The following is a 23504-nucleotide window of genomic DNA, read 5'->3' as shown; positions in this document are numbered from 1 at the left end:
TTCAACCTGAAGCACTTTATTTCCTGTATCCCAACTGTTCCTACAAGACATCTAAAGCTTAAAGTCTCTCATAGGCAGGACAGCCAAATCATAAATCCCTCAGAACTGTACAGGGAAAGGCAGAAGGGCCTTTTGAAATGCAAAATGTCTAATTCCTTTTACAAATACACTGAAAGTCAAATACTGAGTTTGCTGAGCCACTGTTAATCCACATCTTATTGGAGAACTACACTCTCTTCAATCTTTTAACATCAGTCCATTTGTGAATACTAAATTGGGGGCTGACAGTGTATCAGCCTCTCTATAAAAGGGAGAAAATATCCTGGAGAATATCCTGACTCTCTGTTAGTCCATTTTGTGGTGTACTCTCCAATGAGTTCATTTCTCTATTGTGCAAAAATGACAACGGTAGAAAAAAAATCCCTCTTGCAAGTGCGGCTTACTGTCTGCAGCGGTGGAAAACGTCTTGCTATCCGTATTCCGTTTGTAGTGGAACAAAGTTTGTCTTACAGTTCCTTCAAAGCTTTAATTCTTCTATCCAGTAGAAAACAGAACTTTGGTGTAAAACTAGTCATCCTTTGTTTTACTTGAAAACAACACTAAGAACTGGCAAGAGAGCAAAAGTTTGGGATTGTAACTGCACAACTGGCTCGTGTATACTGAACGTGATTATGATTATCTAAATTATCTAAAGCATTACAGCAGCTGGGGCAAAGTCTACTGTAAAAAGAACAAGGAAGAAGAAAAGCGGAAAAGGAAACAGAAAAAAGAAGAGCCAGAGAAAGAATAAAAACCAAATGAAACAACAAAAAAAGGCAAATAAAGGAGGTGAGGAGTGAAGGTAGATGAGGGTAGGATGATGGGAAAGGAAACAAGTGCAAAAAGAGAAGAAACAAAAGATTGACAAGAAAGAAGACAAGAAGAGTTGGTGCAATGAGAAGGGAGAGGAATGGAGGAGAAGTTACAAACTAACCAAGAGGTTAGGACAGGAAATGCATGAGGAAAAGCAAAGGAAACATGGCAAAAGGAAATGGAAATGGAAAAAACAACCAAAAGGAAAGATGAAAAGGATGAAAGCAATTGGAGGAGGGGAGAAGACAGAAGGGAGGGAGGGGTGAGGCAGGCGGGGGACGCATAAATCGGGGAGACGGGCTTTGTGACAGCATGACTAAAAACACCTACCTGTAATCTGGAAGGTGATGGAGAGAAGAGGGGGGACACTAGGCTTCTGCTGTTTTTGGGTCTGACCCGCTGCAATTACAAGGGAGATAGCGCTATTAGCTACGCACACACAGGGGAGACAGAGGCACTATCAAAGAAACAGAGGGAGGGAAACGGCACAACAGAGACAGGCAGAAACTAATGCAACAACAACAGCAGACCTGAGCCTCATAACCCAAACATGTTCAATTAAATGCAGATCAAATCTTTGGTTTGAGTGGAAAGCATAAAATAATTGCTGTGCATGGTTCATTTCTTCCGACAAGGCCAAATCAGAGGGAAAGCCACGTGGACCCTAGGAGCATGCCATTTTATCAGCTTAGATAAGAAAGTTGACACATGAAAAGAAATTACTTTTTTTAACACTTTTCTTTTTTTCAAACTTAACGGCAGCAGACTAGGTAATGAAAGTGAAAATAAACATTAGCTGTGATTATGCACTGCGACTTTTTAGCCTGTCTGTGTATTTAAAGGAGCGGTTAAGCAATTGCTAAAATGCTCTTGGCTGTATTTGAAAACAGCAGCAGATCGATTTCACGAGCTACAGAGCTAATTGATGCCTGTTTGCTCACTGCAGACAGGAAAAAAGTTCATTTAAGCTTAATTTATGAGCAAAAGATCACAACAATAGTTCTTTCAAGGCACTTTATATTGAAAGGTAAAGAACAACATTCTAGAAAGAGCTTAGTGATCAAATCCCCTATAAGCAGGCACTTAATGATCTTATATACATGCATGCTAAGGTATTTCAACCTGACACATAAATATAAACAACACATTGTTTATTGTGTACAAAACAGAAATTAGTCCCTTTAGCACAAACTGAACAGCAGTTATGCGTTTGAGAAACTCAGCCAGATGCAGTGACTCTGCCCAGCTTCCGAGAGTCTTGTCGTCACAGCAGGGTTGTCAGTTTCTGACGCTACACTGTCTGTATACAGACCAAACCCAAAACCTGTCGTTTGATACGATCACCGCAGGTTGCTGACTGCATCTGCCAGCCCACGCTATAACTGAAAATGCTGCACAGAATTGCTCTGTGAATGCATAAAATGGTGTTTGTCTAGAAATATTTTCAGCAGCTTTCCTTTTCTCCTCTCTGCACTTTTTATGAGAAATTGCGTGGCAGAAGTCGTGTATATTCATCACTTTCTTGGGATTCAGATTGATCATTTCTGTCACTTATTTTGGCCTAAATACTTGTTCAGTAAAAAGAAGAACAAAACAATTTAACATGCAAGTCTCTATAAATTTACAAAATTCTGTTTTTACATTCTTATATTGTGAATAAAAAAAGACATTTGTGTACTGCAACACGATTCTGGAAAAATGTCTTTTTGGCACAGATTCAACGAGGTGCTGGAAACATTCTCAGAGATTTTAATCCATTCTGACATGATGGCATTGTGCAGTTGCTATAGATTTGTTATGCAGCCAACAAATCTACAATCAAACTTCCATTCCACAACATCCCAAAGGTGCTCTATTAGACTGAGATCAGGTTCCTGTAAAGCACATTCTTGAGTACAATTAGCCTTTACATTAAAGAAACCAGTTTGAGATGACTTGAGTTTTGTGACATGATGTGTTATCCTGGTGGAAGCAGCCATCACAAAATGGATACACTGTGGTCATAAAAGGATGATTAAGGTCAGCAACAATACCCAGGTAATCTTGACTGTTTAAAAGATGCTCAGTTGATACTAAGGGGCCCAAAGTGTGCCAGGTTCTGACCTTTCTTGTTCTTCGTTGACAGGTGTGGCATCCAGTGTGGTCTTCTGCTGCTTCAAGGTTCAATGTGTTGTGCATTTAGAGATGTTTATGTTGCTTTGGAAGACCTCGTCTGTAATGACTTCCCTGGCCTCTGACATCAACAAGGCATTTTCTTCCACACAGCTGTGGCTCCCTGGATATTTTCTCTTTTTCAGACCATTGTCACCATTGTCTTTAAACTCTAAAGATGGCTATAGTGGGAAATCCCAGTAGATCAGCAGTGTCTGAAATACTCGGACCAGGCCATCTGGCGCCAACAACCATGCCATATTCAGAGTCACTTAATTATTGCATTTGCTTTACTGTCCATTTGAGTGGCTGATTAGAGTGATTAAGTGCAAGTACATGTATATAATGTATTTATATTTACAGTTGTAAATGATTTAAACAGCATATAGTAGAAACACTGTAATGTTTATGATTTATAGCCCTTAGAATTATAATTGTATTCTCAGTGTAAAAAACTTCTACTGTAGATTACTGTAGGCACACTGTAAAATAACTGTCTTTTCATCATACCCTTGTAAAGACAGTGAGAAGCATGGTCTTTCGAGGAAAAACTGCTTTTATATCTTCTGCCAATCTAATCCCCAGTTGCGATTTTATTACCACCTTCAAAATATCTCCATATGCTTCAGCATACCAACACCCAGAGTTACTCATGCTCAGCTGATATTACTTACTTCTGACCCCAGATACTGATCTGGGGTCAGATCGATGCTTCTCCCCCATAAAGATTACTGTTAAGATTTAGGAGGTAGTAAGCTCATTTCAGATCAGGGCTTGAGGGCATCTTCAGCCCTTTAGCACAGTGATATTTATGCATGAGACGGTAGAGAAAGAGAGCTCTGTCATGGTCTGCGGTGGGTGGCTGGAATTTCCATAAGGCTCCTGAACTGACCTGGGATCCGCCCCTGGGCAGGGCCAACTCCAGCTCCTGCACACCTGGAGCCTATTGCAGGCAATCAAGCCAGAGGGATTTAAACCACACGTTGATGTTCATTCACTGCCAGTTTGTCATCAACGCATTTGCTGTATTCACCTTGGCTCACGCTCCACCTCCGGACTCAGGATACCAAGCAATCATTCTGAAAATCTCTCTGTGCCTCACCTGCCTGCCCTCCTGCCATCACACTCCATCTGAAGCCCCAGATCTCAGGCCAGCCTTTCCACGCCACTCAGCCTCCCCTGGATTCTCATCACCCCCCTCTCAACACTCCATGTCCCCTACTGCAAGTAAGAATTGCTACTCTTACAACTGGCCACTTCAGAGCTGCCTCCACTACCTCCCTAACTCCTCTATCTTCTCTCTTCAGTGTGACTGTTCCCTGCTCAGCTCCACTCCGCATCTCAGGCCTCATTCCCTCGCCCTAGCCACGTTCCCCAGGCCACGCCTCGTCAAACTCCACGTCTTATTGTTTTTTTTTGTCTTTGCTACGTTTTCTTTTTTGCACTTAAACCTAATAAATTGTTACATCATCTGCTGTCTCTGCTATGGGTTTCTGCACCTGAGTCCTGTTCAGTACAGGCCACTCGGCCCCGTGACAAGCTCTGGTTGTAGCAAACATCGCTGAGCTGCTGTCTGCCTCTCTGTCTCAGTGGTGTGCTGTGAGGTTACCCCCCAAAAGAGGGAGAAGAAATCCTGCACCAAGAAGATAAGAACTTTGTACATGTTTGTCTGTGTTCACACTTTCTCACATACAAGTCACGCACGTCTCTCTCGCAGCACTCTCAACATGCTTGTGCAGCGTAATCTTTAACAGAGTTTATGAACACCTCAGATGTATCATCGTGTACCTCACAGCCTCTCAATAGACCTAACAGAACTTCATCTGGAAGGTTATACATTATTTCTGTCATCACAGGTTATATTTTGAACAGTTTCTGTCGATGGATTTAATCTTGGCTACCTGACTCATTATTCTTTAATTACAGCTGACACACAGAGAGCCAAAGGACCACCGATCAATTCGACCACTGAAAAATAAAAAGTGCTAAAGCATCTGTGCTGCTTTCGCTTCCTTTACAAGTAATTTCCCTTTACTTAATTTAGCATTACCTAAAATAAATTTGACTAATATTGGAACCATAATGAAATATTGCAAAGCATACATCAGTGTTAGCACAATCTATCACTGACAAATGAAACAGAACAGTGATTTGGTTCAGAATAGTTTTTTAAAGCTTTCCAGCTGCAGGTCTGAAAACAGGAATGGGCTCATAAATTATTCTGAAATTTCAACATAACAGTTTTTCTTTGAGTTTTTAATACAGCTTATTTCATTTATTATTATATATTCCAATCAAATTGATAAAAATGGACTGACTATATATATCTAACTTTAGTTGGCTTGCTATTGGGCTAGTAACAACATGCTAATGATACAGTTCTCCAATAACAAACTAGGTCTATTTAAAAATAGTATTTGTGGTACGACCTCTTTTAGTTTATTGGGGTATAAATCTAATAGAAAATGTATAAATCACTCCTACTCACTTCCTCAGGAACTTAGTGAATCAAGTGTTTTAGGCTAGCATCTGGGGTATACTCAGCTGTTTCACAGGGCTATGCAGTCCTGTGATACTACCAAAATACTACCACAATTAAAAGCGGTCAGTACTAGCACCTGAAAAACAGTGCCTAGACTTGGTTGTTTCATCCCATTTTTTAAATCATAATCTTTCCATTTTTCTTTTCATCACTGCTTCTCTTCCATGTGAGCCAGTAGTTTGAGAGATACGAGTAATGCTCATATTATTTCCTCTTAACTTCCTCCAGCTGGTTGCAAGAGAAGATCATCTCTCCCTTTTTGACACCAGTTGCAATTGAGCACCTCACTTCCTCCTAAACTTTGTCACTTGCTCTCATGTGATCAGTATGGTTGAGCTCCATAAGCTTAGTTTCAACTAATGTCTTTAACACCTTCCTTAAGAGGGCAGCTTTGACTCTAAGCTGGCTTGACGAGCGTCAGAAATCGAGGCCTTTACACTTGTGTCCACTGACAAGTCAAAGCAGGTCACAGGACCAGACAAATCCCTGATATAAAGGGAGAGGCAGCCAGTAAAAGGCCGTATAAAATGTTTACGTGACGAGCTGATGAAAAGAAAATACTACAACAGGTATTAATAAAAATAAAACATTGTGGCATAATATTGGACGTGAACCGAGTCAACATGTTGGCTGCTGCAAGCACATGATATGCAATTATCTGCTACCAACCCACCAAGGGCCTGCAGCTCTTATACACTGTGTGTGGGGATTGGAGGATGCAAGAGTGTCACGTAACAGTGCTTGATCAAATCTATTTGAGTTACCCTTGAGACTGATTTGTTTCAGGCTGTGTGATGGTGTAGTATCTGATGTATGCAGCTGTGGCTACGCTATAGAGGAAAGATGGTCGACAGCCTCCCGAGATCAATATGCGCTCTTGACAAAATTAGATTTCTTTGACAAATTAACTATATAAGGTTTGTATAATTGAAGAGCAGGCCACAAAAACAACACAACAAAATAAAAACACTTGAAAAAGGTAGCGAGAGACAGAGTAGTGGGTTATTGCTAAAGAGTTAATTTAACTTTAATGCACACAGATTAAACATGCAGTGTAATAAAACTTGCAAATGTACACCAAGTCTACACCTCAGCTTGGTGCATAAAAGAGTGAGCATGTTTCTAATGATCAATTTTTCTAACTGGTTTCAAGTAGATAAACTTAAAAGCCTGGCAGCCTTTACAAATCATTCAAAAACCTGCAGAAAATCTGGATTTTGAAACTGAGCAACAAGTTGGAAGTTTCTGCATGACAGCCACAGTATATGCAGAGTGTACTTGTGTTCTCATCCAGTGATCAGATACCACAACAGAACTGTCATGATACTGTGTGGCATAGAGTACAAGCTTTACAACATCATACTTTTCATGGAAATTGAGAGTAATTTACATACAGTAGCACTTCTCTCATCCCACTTATCACTCAAAGTGCTTTACACAACAGGACACATTTACCTTCACATAGTGCTTTATGCTATACACTCTAAGCACTTTATTGATCCAACACCCACAACTACAGCCAATTTGAAAACAGCCATTAATTAAAAAGGATGTTCTTGAACTGTGGGATGAAATCTCACCAGGCACACCGAAAACATGTAAATTCCAGCCTGAACCTTCTTGCTTACAGTGCCAACCACTGTGTGGTGGTGCAAGGCATTACGCTGCTGTTTCAGTATTCCTCTTGTAGTATCCTTAGACTTAAATTGTACTATGAACTATACTCATATTACACTAAAGTACTGTAGACTTTATCTATAAAAACAACCTCTTCAAGCTTCAATGAAATGTTAGGACTTCAAGCAACACGATTTTGCTGAGATGAGTTATGGAAGGACTCAAGCTACAAAATGAAACGGAGCTTTAACTGAAATGAAAAAGAAAATTAGAACATCAGTGATGTAATAACTCACCCACCTCATGGTCCATCACAATTCACAGATTCTTGTAATGTTTGAAGCACAGAAAGTAAGTTATGCTTTGCTGTCATTTGTTAAACTAATGAGAATTAAAATCCACTGAGAAGGCTCCGTTTTATCCAGGGGAATTAATGCTGTTTCATTCAAATCTGGCCGGTCTTCTAGAAGGAAAAGTCCCTATTAAAATGACAAATATGACCTTGACCCTGAGGACAGTTTGGTGAAGACCCATGAGGTTAATGTTGTATGCATATTTCACTAACATTTGACCAGTGCTAGAGTGCTGTGTTTGAGTAATCGCAATTCTTTGGATTTTTTGAGGGAATGAAGGATGATGGACATCACACCTTTGCATAAGCTCGTAACACTACACAAAAATACAGCATTTTTAGCATTCTGCTGTATTCACAAATAACAATAAATTACAGTACTGTTTAAGATGTTCTATATTTTGTATTCCCATAATTAATGTAGAATAACAAGTTCTGAAGTCATGTTTGCAACATTTTAACAGTATGCAGAGAAAAGCTATGTTACTTGCTATGACTACACATCACGTCAATGTAGATTTTTAAAAAATGCTTTTAAGAGCATGAAAATGAAGTGAAGGTCCAAATTCACAAGATAAAACCTACAGAATCTTGAAGAAAAGAGGACCTGATTCTATTAATAAACATACAGAGATGCAGCAAGAAAGATATATATTTTTTACCTCCCATTCTGTGTGAAAGTGACAGAGAAAAATGGAGAAAAATTGAGTTGCTGCTCTGTCAGATGAGTCAGAGGCTGAGCCGTGACACAGACAAACTCTGTGCACCGTCATGGGTTGCTGATTCCAGTATATGTCCGTTCGGTTGATTCAGACAACAGACAAAAAAAAGGTTGAAAACTGAATGACTCACTGGCCTCAAAGAGGAAACCTTACACATTAATACAAAAACTGGACTTTGACAAGAACATAAAATATGATAAAGAGCATATTTTATTAACAATTTGACTTTTTCTCTGCAGTTCCGAGAGTCCTAATCCAATGTTAGTGATGTCTTCTTTTTCTAAATCCAAAAGCTCACTCTTTGAAAGTCACTGGGACTGTCTTTAAGTAATATAGGGGCACGTCCCCCTTCAGAGCCCAAAACAGTCAATCCATCACATCCCACATTATTCAGTAAATCAGTAAGAGTCTTGAGGTTAACACATTCCAGAGTAACTCCTTAGTGCATTCAGGTTCGTATACTTAGATTTGCGTTATTTACCCCTTTTCAGTTACTGTTACATTTTACTGTATTTGTTGTGAAAAAAATCTCCTCCATATTTGTTTTGCATTCTGTCGTTTATGAGTCGCTACATACTAGCATCAAGTGCAGCTCAGCTGGCAGGATTGCAGAGAAGAAAGCTTTTAGTCTGTGGAGGTGTGCACAATTTTGAATTTGTGGGTGAAGAGGACATGAACAACATCACAGTCAAATCATGTTGTAGCTGGATGATAGTAAGTATCTGACACTTGTAAAGAGATCTACTTCATATTTTAAGAAGCACTTGTTAGGTGAGAAGGTCTGCAACACTGGTGGCCCATTAAGGTGGAGAATCATAGAAGTGCTACAGCTCCAACTTTTATTTCAGCTTAAAAAAAAGCTGTGCTGAGAGACATGCTAAAATGCTTGTTGCTGGTTGTATGTGAAGAAAAGGTTACCAGTATTAACAAGCTGTGAAATGAGGTAAAGTCACTACATCAGGGGTAGGCAACCTTTCTGATGGCGAGTGCCATTTAAAATTTCCTCAAAGTCAGTGTGCCATATGATTGTATTAGCAATAAATTTAATAACACTCTATATGAACAGTTACACACTATATAGAACCACTTTATAGAATTATATTTGTTTGCAGATGTTGGCAGCTATCAGCGAATAGTTATCAGCTATTTTGAAACAAAAAAAGACACTTTTTATCCATAACAGCAAATGAGCCGTACAACAGAAAATACAAATGCTATTTATGGTGTCCTCACAACAATGATAAGAAAAATAAACTAAGCCAATATGGCATGTTTGTTAATACAGAGACACACATGTTAATGTGATCTCTAGTCTCCCACTCAGAGACACAGGTCTCCGAGCGTCCAACATTCAGACGGCTACCCGAGGACACTCATGTGAGAGAAAATCTGCTCACGCAGACATGTAGAGCCAAATACTGTCAATAAGGCCTCTGCAATGTTCTGAAGACAGTTAAACTTGTCAGGTAGTGATGTCCAGCAGGTGAACATGCAGCTCCGTGAACACGCACAGCTGTGGATTCCAGCTGCTTTGATGTCGCATTAACTGGCATTAAGACAAATCTAGCTGCTCATTAAAGATTTCTGGTTTGATCAGAAAATAAAACATTGTTCCACACACCTGAAAGTCCCGAAAACGCATTGTGTCTCAAGTCTACGGATGTATCCGTGTATTTCCGTGGTGCTGATGCTGTGCTGAGCGGACAGCTCCTGAAGCTTTTGAAGTGTCGGAATGTGGAAAGCTAACAACGTCCCTCTCACCAGTAGGCTAAGTTATTTTTAGCCAATTACAAGTTGAATCTGGTAGTTGGGGTTGTTAGCTAAGATACTGTCATTAAGAAGAGGCACAACTAATGTGTCTATGTGAGCTGATTTGCGATGTGCACCGCTGGCGCGGCCATTTATTTTTTGATGCACCTTCTCAAATTAATTCACCGCGTGTCGTGCCCAGGGCTGGACTGGGACAAAAGAAAACAGCCCGGGCATTTTGACTAAAGACCGGCCCCCCAGGTATTAAAGCCATAAAGCCTTTGAATGAAAACAAACGCTGTTGTGACAGTGATGTACAGTCTTGTTGGTAAATGTATGATTTCTATACGTTTAGATGACAGCTTTGGTTGTAAGATTCAGATAATTATTTAATAACAGCCAGACATTTTAAATGAAAATAAGAAAGTATTTCTTTGTGCCCCCCTTTCCCTGTTACATTCTGAAGTGGATGAAGCAGACTACACAAACTCTATAAAATATAACCAACAAGCACAAGTGGTAACACTTTAACTGTAACTGTAACTTTTAATGGCAACAATCATGGTCTCCGTCACTAGGATGAGTCTTTTTGAATGCACTATGAGGACAATTTCGTAAGACGTGGTCCCAAAGGACGGTAAGGCTCAGCTCAAGGCTTCACGCTGGGACTTCAGTAATCAGTGTGTGAGGTCACAGTGACCAAGCCCATCTCTTATACCCCACATTTCGAGAGCCACTGAGGTAAGGGAACATTAACATCTCAAAAAACTGTCAGTAGCCCACTGTGACTGAATGAACATAACAAAGAACAGAAATTCTTCATAATTTTACTGAAAATTGGGATCTTTCACGCAAACTATGGGCAAGCACAGTAATCTGCTAGCAACTATGGCAAGTAACTGGGTGAAATTATGACTAATTTCACTTCCAGCAATCATTTTCTAAATGGCCAGTACCTGATCAATTACAATTAACTCTAGGCTAGCAATGATACAAATCGGGCCCGGAATCAGGTACTGAAGGATGCAACCATCAGCCATCAAATTAGATTACACATTTTAAAATTTCTAAATCATACAGTATATGACATCTTGATATCAGGTACTAACTCAAAAGTTAATATACATACACAACAGGGTCTTTAGGAACACTCTTAACTTTACCTTTGTCCTTTTCTCGAAGGTCGTTGAGGTATTTTAGAAGCTCAGCGTTGGCTTGAACACAGTACACTTCTCTCGTCTGTAAGCCTCCTCCACAAAGCCCTGTCAGGTTGCTACGTCGACGGTCTTGTTGGCTCAGCAATGTGTCAACCCGACAGTCGCTCCACTCTGTGGTTCTCCAGGTGTAACTACAACGTGAACATAGAACATGGAACGATGGGCAACAGTGAGAGAACCAACCATGCGAGTAATGCATGTAATGTAATGCAAGATAAGCATATTTACAATCTTGCAGACATCACTTTACAACATAAATATGCACTTGATGTTTATAACCAATGTTGTCTACACTCCTCAGTTTATGCAGCCTTTACAAGGGTGTGAAGCATCATTTTATAGCTGTGTCTCTGAAAACCTACTAGATTTTCAGACACATCAGTGTTGGACAACGATAAGTTGCTTAATAAACTGTTGAAATAATGTAAATACATTTTTTGAATGTGGCTAACACAAACATTGCTTGCACTAGCAGCTTTCTTTCTTGTGGTCCTGTATTGATCAAGTCAAGAGATTAAACTTTGATACAGCCTGTTTGATAAAGCCTGCTTGTTTACAACTTGTCAGAGAAAGACAAGAGTGTTGTCCTCTGCAGTCCTCTTTAAAACAAGAGTTAACAGGCATGTATATTTGTAAATTAATAAGGAATAAAAAGTTTGTCTAGCTGACCACTGTATCTGGGGTCAACTCGCAGATGAAGCCACCATTTAATTGTCTAGTCTAGTTGTACATATCCCCAACAGAAACATTCGGGATGGGATTAGGATCACACACAATTATAAGTTGATATATGCTGAACCATCTGTGAGAATGCTTTTAATGTTTTAATGTATGGGTGTGTGTAATTTTCTGGAATTATAATATCCTTACAGTCTCCATCCATTTGTCTTTACTTTGTGTCTGGCACCAGCCCAAGCACTTAAACTAATCTATCTCAATATGCTGTCTCACTTACACACATATACGCAAATAAACACACAGGCCACCCAGAAGAGCAAATTAGCTGGGTGGTGTGTGTAAAGGGAACTCAGCAGGAAGCGTGTGTTGTCTCAGTCAGGTTGAATCCAAACACTTTGGGTTCGCTGTATTTGTGCCTGAGCCTTATATGAATCCCTGCAATCTTTCTTAACCATGCTATAAATAAGAGGTGGGTATCATCACAACATCACATGCAGTTCTATCCCTGTGAAACATGAGCTCCTGTTGTGTACCATGCTATGAATTCCACATCTACACTTTACTCAATGTTTTTTTAAGTCCCTGCTCACTCCCACCTGTGCTCCCTGCATCTCTTCCCTATCATCAGGAGTGACTCACGTGGCACAGGGTGGTATGGATTCACCCTGAGGTTCACAAGATTCAAACTCCTCCAGGAGTGGGCACTCCGCCCCCTCGCCCACGGGGAACTGGAGCACCTGTCTGGTCCGAGTCCGATTGCCTCTGGGAGATTCAGGGTTCATGCAGGTTTTGGTGCAGGGGCTCCAAATGGTCCAGTCGGTAAGCTTGCAGTCCGTGGGGAGAACGCATGACTGGATGGTCAGTGGAAGGTCCCTTGTTAAGCACATGCTGGGAAAAGATAAAAAGGAATGACATGAAATCTTAGTGATATCATAAGAACATTAATGCAATATAAATTTGGACTGTTGGTTGAAAAGAAAAGAAAATATTTATAGCTCTAACAAAACTACAAATAAAATAGAGAATATGCTACACTTGTAATTGAGCCCTTGAGCCCCAGTCAACCAGCCAACCAACCGACCCCTGATCCAATTATGCTTTCATAGGATGAATGACAGGGTAAGCTATCACCCAGACTCTTAATCCAAATGTTCAAAATAACTACAAAAATTAGTAATCTAAGTAACATAAATTCATGTTTTTATTTCAGAATTGTAACTCAGTAGTTTTAATAACCTGAACTAGTCAAAGGTCCAAAAGTATACAATGTCTATCTATAGTTTACACTATTATTCCCATTATTTCTTTCACGACATGAAAATCATGGAACTGAAATAGCAAATAAACTCATCTCAAATGTGTTCTGGCCTACAGGGTTGTTCAGTTTAGATCAGTTGCTCAGGTTGTGTTTTGTTTATCTTTTTGTTAGTTTGCTGATGCTGTGACACCATGAGTGCAGAGGGTTACTGTGTCCATAACTGTCAGTGATTACCACAGACAGAGGTTATAAAATTGTAACTGTCTAAAGTGATAGCATTACAAAAAAATGACGTTAAATTAAATAATAACTGAATTTTCAGAACAAAGACTTCCAGATATTTTTCTTTTTATCACTTAAAGGAAAAAATAGTTAAATTCATGTAATACTTTAAGTAAAATAGCATGTGATCCAAATGTTTAAATCTGAAAACATTTGGAACCTCTGCATATAAATGTGGTTGCTGGTCAAATGGCCATGAACACGTGAGCACATGCAACCAAATGCTCAGGCCACTGACTGCTCTAAATGCTCAGTTTGAGACAGTTTTTTTCCCCTACTTTTGGCTCTGTGTGATGCTAATGAGAGACGATAACCTTAATCTCTGACTGTGCGTGAAGAAGCCCACCCACCTGCTATTCAAGCCTTTTTTTTGCAAGGGGCAACAGCTTGTTTCAGAGAGAGGTTGAACTGAGAGGATGTAGGAAGTATAAGATCGAGAATGATTACTTTGAATTGTGCAAAGCTACGCTAGAAGAGTCAAAGGAAAATAGACGGAACTGAAAATGAGTATGGAAGATCCAACTTAAGTTGTTTTTTTTTCAGAAAAAGAAAGAAAAAGGAAAATTATAAGAATTATGAATGGATATTATAAGTCAAGAGCAGGGTAATCAGTTTTTGGATATAGGCCGACATTTAGCATACAGATACAGCATTCGTGGTAAGAAAGCCGCTAGAATAGAATAAAATAATCCCTTAACCCACAAGGGGAAATCTGGGTGTAACACCAGCAAGAAAGACACATATACAAACAAACAGTACACAAGAGACAGAACAGAAACATACACAATTTTTACATATTTACATCAAGGACAATGGTTACCAAAAACAGACTACTGTACCGTTACTAGATTAAATAAAATTAAATGAAGTTAAGAGGCAAACCCTGGTTATAGTGTGAATCGGTTGATAAAATAGTGCAAATTACAGCGCTGATGTAAACATCTATGTTTGTTGGGAGCAGTTTTGATTGTACAGTCTGACAGCTGCAGGGAGGAGGACCTGCGGAAACGCTCCTTCATGCATCGAGGATGCAGCAGTCTGTCACTGAAGGAGCTCTGCAGTTACATATATTAGTCAGAATATAATGTGTTAAAATGTTTTTCTTAATAAAAAATACCAGATATCAGCATTGTTGAAAACTGCCTGTAGATTCATTGACTTAATGAATCCACTTAACCTTTCACTATTCTACTTCTTCATCCAAGTCATGCGGTGTACAGCTTGCTGATGCCTCATTACAATGGCACTGAAGTTTTCAGCAAGCTCTCAATTCTATTTTAATGTCAATGTGCTAAGTTGCCTATTGGCGTAAGACTTTGCATCAACATGTGTGATACCACACATGAAGCTTTGAACCCTTCGCCCTTAACTGTCGTTAGCTTCTCATTAGCATACACACTGCATAATCAGTTTCACATTAAGAGTAAAAAAGGAATGGTATGGCACGGTGTGTGTCATGTGTTAAGACAGCCAAAACAACTTCTGATCAATCGCTCACAAACATCTTTTGATCATCTAAACAGTATTTAGACGTAATGAATAACCCGTCCTCTTTGGGTCCCTTCCGAATCATTAGAAATTTGCTCTAACTTAAGCCGACTGCTTTCTGGTACTCGTTCTCGATGTCTCTCCCCTTGAGGCAAAGCAGCTGACGAGCTATTAGTGCTAATTACAGCTCTGCTTCATTTAGAAACCTCTCATTTAGACGTTGCCACCACACTTCACCTCCAGCAACTCAGACTTTTGGTATAAATCAGGAAATGTATGAGCTCAGTTGTGCTGTCTTTTTTTCTTTTAACTCCTGTGTCTTCACTGATTAAAACACCTCTGCAGTCTTTGAAGTGCTACTGGAGCGACACTGTGAAAAATCTTAGTTCTGTTTTTCTGCCAAACATGCTTGGTGTGCCGGCTCATCTTGCTTGGGAGGAAAACAATGAGGAATTTAAACAGTGAATGTGGCGCACAGAGGGTGATGGCTCGATTTCCTGTCTCAGATGGAACTTCTTGTGTTTTTAAAAAGCCCCCTAATGCAGCCAGTGACCCATTTTCTCAGCAGCTGGATCCTTTGAGTCTTTGCCGTTTGTTGTGTGCATGCCCAAGCATTTTTGTGGAGATTTCAAAGTTGCGAAAAGAAGTCATTATTTCTTCATCTCAGTCATTCAGACAGAATGAGGACACAATCAGATTCTATTTAAATAAGTAGATGACATCTGAAAAGTGCTCATTCTTAAGCATGTAGGTTTAATACATATACTTTCAGCAATGGACTCCAACAGACAAGATGCAGACAGCCAGAAAGTCTGCATACTGTAATTCAACACCTGTACACACTTGTTACTTGAATGTCAAATGACCAAAAAACGAAATTGATGTGGGTCAAAATGATTAAAGCAGCCTTTTTTTAATAAAAGAAAAATATCTGAGGGATAGATGTGGTCTCAAAAAATAAAATTAGTCGATCCCTGTACGACCTTCCCCATATGGAAAAGAAATAGAAAAAACTTATTAAAGACTTGCATAAGATGTGGCCTACTTCACATAGTGAATCATATAAGACTTATATGATTTACTCATGAAAGTGGCCACTTCCTCGTTACTCTCATATATTGTTTTAGTAAGTATCCAAAACATAAAAGTTTCATTTATATAATTTTTCAAGGGATCTTATATCTTTTTTCACTCTTGTATGCTTTTCATACAAGTTTCACACAAGACAGATAGAAACTTTATAAGATTTATATATATCTTTTCCATATGGGTCTGCATCAAATTAAGTAAGAAACAAGCCCAATCAACAGGACAGCAGCTCAAGTTATAAGGAAACTGGCCTGTTTAGGATGAGTTGTCGGCAACAGAGTAAGAAGCGACTCACTGACAGATGTTCATCAAACGAAATTGGAAATGAAGTGAGCAAGATGTTTGGAGAGCACCCGGTCCGCAGATGACTGTTTTTTCTTTTTTTGCTGCACTGGGAAGTTTGTTCCACTTTTTTTTTCCTTTTTTTTCCGCAAGTGGCAAAAACAACTATGAATATTTTAGAACAAGAAATAAACAAGTCAAGGATTAATATTTATGTTCCTAAGGGCATGTGAGTTGTTTTCACGGCTCCTTTGAAATATTTGATCCCAGTTAGTGCTGAGAGCTTGGCGCAAACAAAGCATTAATGAATAGATTTAGTACATAATTGATTAAATCTTAGAGTACAAGTGGTGTGTGACTGAAATGTGATATGAATAGAGGCGTGCTCTATTGGCACTGTCACCAAATCCTTCTAAGAGATCAGAGCCGTCGCAAAAGCACAAGTTTGAAGGGAGCAGAGACGACATTTTAACTTAATGTCAGTCAAGGAACAGAAAGCGAGAGGATGGATCCAAAGAAGCAGCTCTTTAAAAGAATAGTTGATTACTTTACATTCACTTAGTAAAGACATCAAAGGTTTACACCAATACATGTTACAGAGACTTATTGACACCTGTTTGGCGTTTTACAAGTCTCACAGGTGTAATTTGCAATTTAAACTAAACTGTCCAGACTGCATGCACCACATCCTCGGATCTGTAAGATCTTAGTGAGCACAACCTTTGAAGAGTCAATAAAATATACCCTGTTTATAAAATACCAAAGTTAGTACACGAGCAATGAAACTTTGGTTTTTGCTTTCATGCTGACCTTACGCTGAACAACTTCTATATGTAATTTTTGTGTGGCTGATAATGACAGTAAAGTTGTTTTTTGTCATCTGTATTAAGTTAGTCTGTATATTTTCGTCTTGGCTATGCAAATAGTGATGGTCAAGCACTTGAATATTGTCAGCAGCTATTTCAGCAAGAAACATTCGGGCAAATAATGGCAGCTGTGGTGAAAGGGTTGTTCCTTTTACACTCTGTTTTTTTTTTTGTATGTTTTCACCATGGGCGGCTAGGAAGAAGGTAGAGGTTGGTTGAGTACCAATTTGAAGGTGGTTCGATCCTCTACTCTTCATGTCAAATTATCCTTGGGCAAGATACTAAATCCACAGCTGCCCCCATTGGAGTGTGAGCGGCAAATGTTAGGTTCAAAGTGCTTAGGCATAGAGAAAAAATGTTATTTCATAAGAGAAAAGTAAAACTGTGTGTTACTATTTCCACGCGTTCTTATACGTTTAAAAAATGTCGTGGAAAGATGAAAAGTATTCAAAGGTAGGAAGGCATTACGACCACAGTCAGACAGCAGGCTTTCAATAGCCTCTTGGTGGTATTTACATTCGGTGAATGGGCTGTGGTTATGGGCTGTACTTTACTTTGCATCCATTCACACATACATTTATGCAGCACTTTTCATACTATACAAACAACCAGTCTGCAATTTGTGAAAAAGATCAGGAGCCTCAGTAGAACATGTAGACTATGAAGGCTACTAGTGTGTTGTTAGTCATTGCTGCTGTCAATCTAAAGTTTCCAGAGTAATTACATTTTTTTAACTAGAAGTTAAAGTTTGGAACTTGAACTTAACTGTTAGATTGGAAAAATCATAAAACAAAATTGTGTAACAATCTAAGTAATTTACCTTTTTAATAATAATTTCCTATTATTCTATCCCACATGGGATGCAAGAAAATGACAATACAAAAGGTTAAATGCTATTATAACATGCCAGAAATAACTTACCCTTTCACATAAATGGTAAAATGGCCTGTATTTATATAGCGCTTTACTAGTCCCTAAGGACTACCACCGGGCCCTCTGACCACCACCAGTAGGCAACGGGTGAAGTGTCTTGCCCAAGGACACAACGACCGAGACTGTCCAAGCCGGGGCTCGAACCGGCAACCTTCCGATTACAAGGCGAACTCCCAACTCTTGAGCCACGATCGCCCCACATACTCTAGCAACATTTAGTCCTTCAATATCTAATATAAAATAACCTCCAAATGCAACTAAATTAACTGAAAAACATAATATAGTATATTCCAGTCTGCTTTGATGATAGTCTTCTTTTTACCACTATTTCCAGGATTTTCTTTTGTGAGGGTGCTTCATAATATGATAATCTGCTGAATCCATTTCCTTTTTCTCTTACTTAGCTAGCTGCAGTTCTCACTAAAATAGCCCATTGTGCTTGGTAGCATATTGAAAGCTATCCATGGATGATTGTAGATCTATAGCCATGGTAAAAAGAAAGCAGTAAGGTTTTAGATATCAGAACATAATAGAAATAATCAGATTCTTAACGGGCCTTAACAAATTCAACCACAGATAACAACATATTACTCCATGTCATTATTTATTCACCAAAAATCGAGCCAACAGGCAGAAGCAGTGTAAAAGTATATTGAAAGTATTGAAATATAATAACAATATAAGTTTTGGCAGTCTGAATCATAACACCATGCCACGAAGGAAAGACATCGCCAATGATTGTGAATGATCTTCAGCAATGATTTTGTTGCTGCCCATCAATCTGGCAAGGATTATAAAACCATTTCTCAGTCTTCAATGAGAAAGATTATTCATAAATTCAAAAAATTAAAGGCTGTTTCCAATTTTGGCTGGATTGGATGACCTAGGAAAATTTAACCCAAGGTCGGAGTAGCAATGCTAAGAGAAATAGCGGAAAACCCAAGAGCCACATCTCAGACCTCACATAGCATGTTATTCATGATAGTGCAACTATCTCGAGAAAGGTGTGTGTCTTATTTGGAAGAGTTGCCAGGAGAAAACCTCGTCTCTCTAAAAATAACATGGCAGCCTGGCTTAGATTTGTAAAATTGCATCTGAACCAACCACAAGACTTTGCCAACAATGTCTTTGGACTGATCAGACCAATGTGGACATGTTTGGCCATAATGCAGAGTACCATGTGTGAAGAAAATTCACAGAATTCACCTGCTTGCTGCTACTACTGCACATTCACCTAATGTATATACTATTTATATAATGTTCTTCTTCTACCCCCCCCCCATTTTTGCACATGTCGAGGAGCATTTCAGGTTACATCGTGGCTCAAGAGTTGGGAGTTTGCCTTGTAATCGGAAGGTTGCCGGTTCGAGCCCCGGCTTGGACAGTCTTGGTCGTTGTGTCCTTGGGCAAGACACGACACAAGACACTTCGCCCATTGCCTACTGGTGGTGGTCAGAGGGCCCGGTGGCGCCAGTGTCCGACAGCCTCGCCTCTGTCAGTGCGCCCCAGGGCAGCTGTGGCTACAATGTAGCTTGTCATCACCAGTGTGTGAATGGGTGGATGACTGAATGTAGTGTAAAGAGCTATATAAATACAGGCCATTTACCTTTTTTTTTTTACATTTCACTGTGTGTTATACTTGTATAACTATGCTTGTGACAAATAAAGAACCTTGAACCTTGAAAACTAAACACTGCATATTAGCGCAACCACCTCACACCAACTGTCAAACACTGTGGTGGACGGGTAATGATTTAGGCCAGCGGTCTCCAACCTTTTTTACGCCACGGACCGGTTTATGCCCGACAATATTTTCACGGACCGGCCTTTAAGGTGTCGCGGATAAATACAACAAAATAAAACTAGTACCGGTTTTTATTTATTCATAAAACACGTGAAAATACCCAGGAAAACCGAGTTAACGATAAAAACGATAACAAAATAACGCTGAAAACCGATAAAAACCCTGAAAACCATACATTTCACACCTGAGCCTCAACTCTCGCGGCCCGGTACCAAACGACTCACGGACCAGTACTGGTCCGAGGCCCGGAGGTTGGGGACCGCTGATTTAGGCTATAAAAGAAGCCCACACCAACTCAATGACTTCAATTACTTTGCAGTCATTGAGTCAACTGCATACTCTTTATACTCTTATGTTTACTATGAATACCTCTATGTAAACTGTCTCTCACAGCTAAAGTGTGGCAGAAACAGGAAAATGATCTCAAGCACACAAGCAAAATCACAAAAAAGAATAGAATCAAGGTGTTGCAATGGCCCAATCAAAGTTCAGACTGCAACCTGATTGAAATGATTTGGATAAACCATAATAGCGTTGTACATAAATAAATGCCTGCAATCCTCAATGAACTGCAGCAACGCTATGTACTTTAAGTTATAGCAGCTAAAAGTGAGTCATTAGGTGCACTTAGATTCAGACACTGCTTCTGTATTTTGGTTTAATAGTTAAATACATTTTGAAACAATGTAATATGTCATGTGATGTTATTTATCTGTGGTTGTATTTACCTAATTTTACATCCCGGTAAAGACTAAATATTTTTTATTCATGTCCTGACTGGAAAAAAAATCTGAGAAAAAAGTCAGAATTCTGACTTTTCATCAAAATTATTTTTTTTTCAGAATTCTGAGAAAAAAGTCAGAATTCTGACTTTTTTCTCAGAATTCTGACTTTTTTCTCAGAATTCAGGAAAAGAAGAGAAAAAAAAGACGTGCCCACTTTTTTTTCCAGTGGCCCTAATCCTCTTCCGTATAGAACAGACAGAAAATGTACCTTCTCTTTTTAGTTTTTTTACTTTCTTTCATACCATTATTGTAATCTTGGCTTGCAGTATAAACTGTTTCAACTTGCAGTGGAAAACCAACTATATCATATAGCTGTCAAAGTAGTGTTAAGCACTTTGAAGTATAGGTAAAGTATGTCCCCACTCAGGATAAAAATAAGTAAGCATTGGAAAAGATGCGTAGACCAGATGGGAAAAACCAGCAAACCACACCTAGCATACAACTCTTGTCTTATCCAGGACACAAAACTAGACTGATGGAGGCATCGGACTAATTTTGGGGTTCAGTATTTTGCCCAAGGACACTTGTGAAGCAGATCAGCCAGACACCTTGCAGTGACTAGCCACAGTCGCCCAGCTTGGCTTTTTCATTTTGGTACAGCAATGCAATCCTGCGATCTTCCCAGGATACAAAATGTATGCAACTGTATATGAGCTCATTAGAGATAATGATTCATAATATCAATTAGCCAGTCAGAAAAAATAGTTTCTCCACAACAGAGTCTGTGGGAGGTACATTAGACTTTAGCACCGACTAAAATTTACTAGGGAACAATAAGTCTGATGTTTACTTAATGAATATAAGTTTTGAGAACAGTATACTGCTAGAGTATCTATGTTGTAATTAATCATGTTAATAAAAAAGATACAGTGAAAGGTTTCTGTTAGCAATGCCCTTCTATCAAATACGGTGATCTCTAGCAGAGAGGAGAGTAAATGTTTGATGGGCATTTCAGGCAGGAACTAGAGTGAGTGAGATGCAGCTGAGAGCTATTTGATCTATCTTATTTTGAGTCAGACAGTGTAGCTCACAGCTATAATGTCAGGGCAAAAGATTAGATTCCCCATCGGCTTAGCAGTATAAGCACTCGTACAGTTAAACCGTGTATTTTGGGTAAAAGTACCCACTGAAGGTGTAATTTAGTGACCTATTTGAATAGTGATTTGTTTGATGTGGTTCCATTTTTCACTTCATGATATTGCTTTACAATTACTGACTTATTTTATCTCCCACTCACAATTGATGTCTCTCAAACCAATTTCTTTATCTATGTCTTTAGAGGTTTCTTTTAGTAACTTCACTCTTAACCCTCTCAAGGCAGGCGTTGCAGATTTGCAACAGTTAAAAACTAACAACCTGATTACCCCACATACATATTTTATGAGTTTTTTTTACTCAGAAGTACCACTGCAGGACTTGGTTGTGCATTAGCAACAAAAAGTTTAATTTGAGCCTGAGAGGGTTAAATCACACATAATGACACTAGATTATCCACTTGTCTGTTATGTGAACATGCCGTGTTGTTCTGCAGTTCACTCTTAAGCATAAAAAGATTTCCATTTGCAGTAATTGCCCCGACCCCTACTATGTGCATAATTGGAAACCTGGAGGTGGGGAGAGGAGCAGCAACAAGAGACAAGAACAGAACAGAGCAGGAGCATGCATGACAACAGATTTGACACTGATGATGGAATGTTATGAAACAGCACAAAAAGGAGGACCTGGAATGAAGGTGGGTTGCAAAGCAGCTTGGAGCATGCAGCAGGCTAAAGCAGCTTAAATAGAGTGTCTTTATAATAACCGTACCTGAGCCTGGATTGTCTGAACTAAAATATATTAAAATGGAATTAAAAACAATTAGGTTTTTATTTCCAGAAAATTATGTTTTCGGTTATAATGCAATATTTTTCACCTCTTTTAAAGCTTTGTTTTCTTCATTGGCGTGGTTATGCCTCCCATCTATCTCTGGGCAAAATATGTGTTTCATACACAAAATATACTTCCTATTGAAATACTTTAACTATATATCCATACTGATGATTTGTATCCATGAACACACACACACACACATGAATTAGATTACTTTTTTGTGACTATTTCATGTTTTCTAATGAGGCCGAGCTGAGTGGAAAACAAGCAACACAACACATCAGGAAGAAGCTGAGAAATCTATATTTTCCTGATTTATTTTGGCCATGTCAACAGACCTGCTAACACTTTGGATCTGTAGCATTCATCAGAATGTGGGAGAAAATGGAGGTCCTGTCATTTATATTCCTGATCCTATATCCTATGTACATTTTTGGATAGTATGACATGAATTTAAAACAAAGTAGTAGTAGTTAGCATCGTCGTCTCACAGCAAGAAGGTGCTCCACCAGCCTGACCGGGCCTTACTGTGTGGAGTTTGCTTGTTCTCCTTGCGTCTGCGTGGGCTCTCTCTGTGTACCCCACTCATCACCCAGTAACTATGGAATAGACTCTAGCCCCTGCACAGTCCTGAGCTGGAAAGTAAAATGTACGGAGGTAACAAGTTCTGTACTGAGTATTCTGTTTTTTTGTATTGCATATAAACTTGTTTAGATTGAAGATTTTAAACTAAAAATCATCTTTCAGTTCACCATGTGTCATATATTGAATATAGGGATCCAATACATCTCTCTCTGAGAAGGCAGCTTTGATAGATTGCACCCTCTGGCAGGAAGAGCTACACATTAAAGTCCAATGAAATGCAGAGTGGCAGGGGAGCCATGTTTGGCCTCATGATAGTGTTTGGCTATGATATACACTGCATTCCCTGCTTTATGCTCTGAAAGGCACTGTCAGAGAGCTCTCTT

At 39.2% G+C, this 23504-nt stretch overlaps 1 protein-coding gene across 2 annotated transcripts in view; it reads right to left on the bottom strand.

Annotated features, from left to right (window-relative positions):
- The window catches only part of thsd7ab (thrombospondin, type I, domain containing 7Ab), a 211001-nt gene that overhangs the window by 110490 nt on the left and 77007 nt on the right, over positions 1-23504 (bottom strand). The window contains exons 3-5 of one of the 2 annotated variants that reach the window (XM_085292562.1): positions 12520-12768; positions 11149-11333; positions 1183-1251 (exon numbers count right to left, since the gene is read on the bottom strand). In XM_085292562.1, coding sequence (XP_085148688.1) covers positions 1183-1251; positions 11149-11333; positions 12520-12768 — 503 coding nt within the window. The remainder of the gene's footprint in view (positions 1-1182; positions 1252-11148; positions 11334-12519; positions 12769-23504) is intronic. The other variant, XM_085292561.1, reaches the window with a different exon arrangement.

Source organism: Mchenga conophoros, linkage group LG11 (genome assembly GCF_057382185.1).
Source record: "Mchenga conophoros isolate Kocher_MC1m ecotype Shallow Benthic linkage group LG11, M_conophoros_male_GT1.1, whole genome shotgun sequence".
In the NCBI taxonomy this organism is placed as follows: domain Eukaryota; kingdom Metazoa; phylum Chordata; class Actinopteri; order Cichliformes; family Cichlidae; genus Mchenga; species Mchenga conophoros.
Note: the sequence above shows the minus strand (reverse complement) of the source record. Positions and strands in the feature narration are given on the sequence as shown.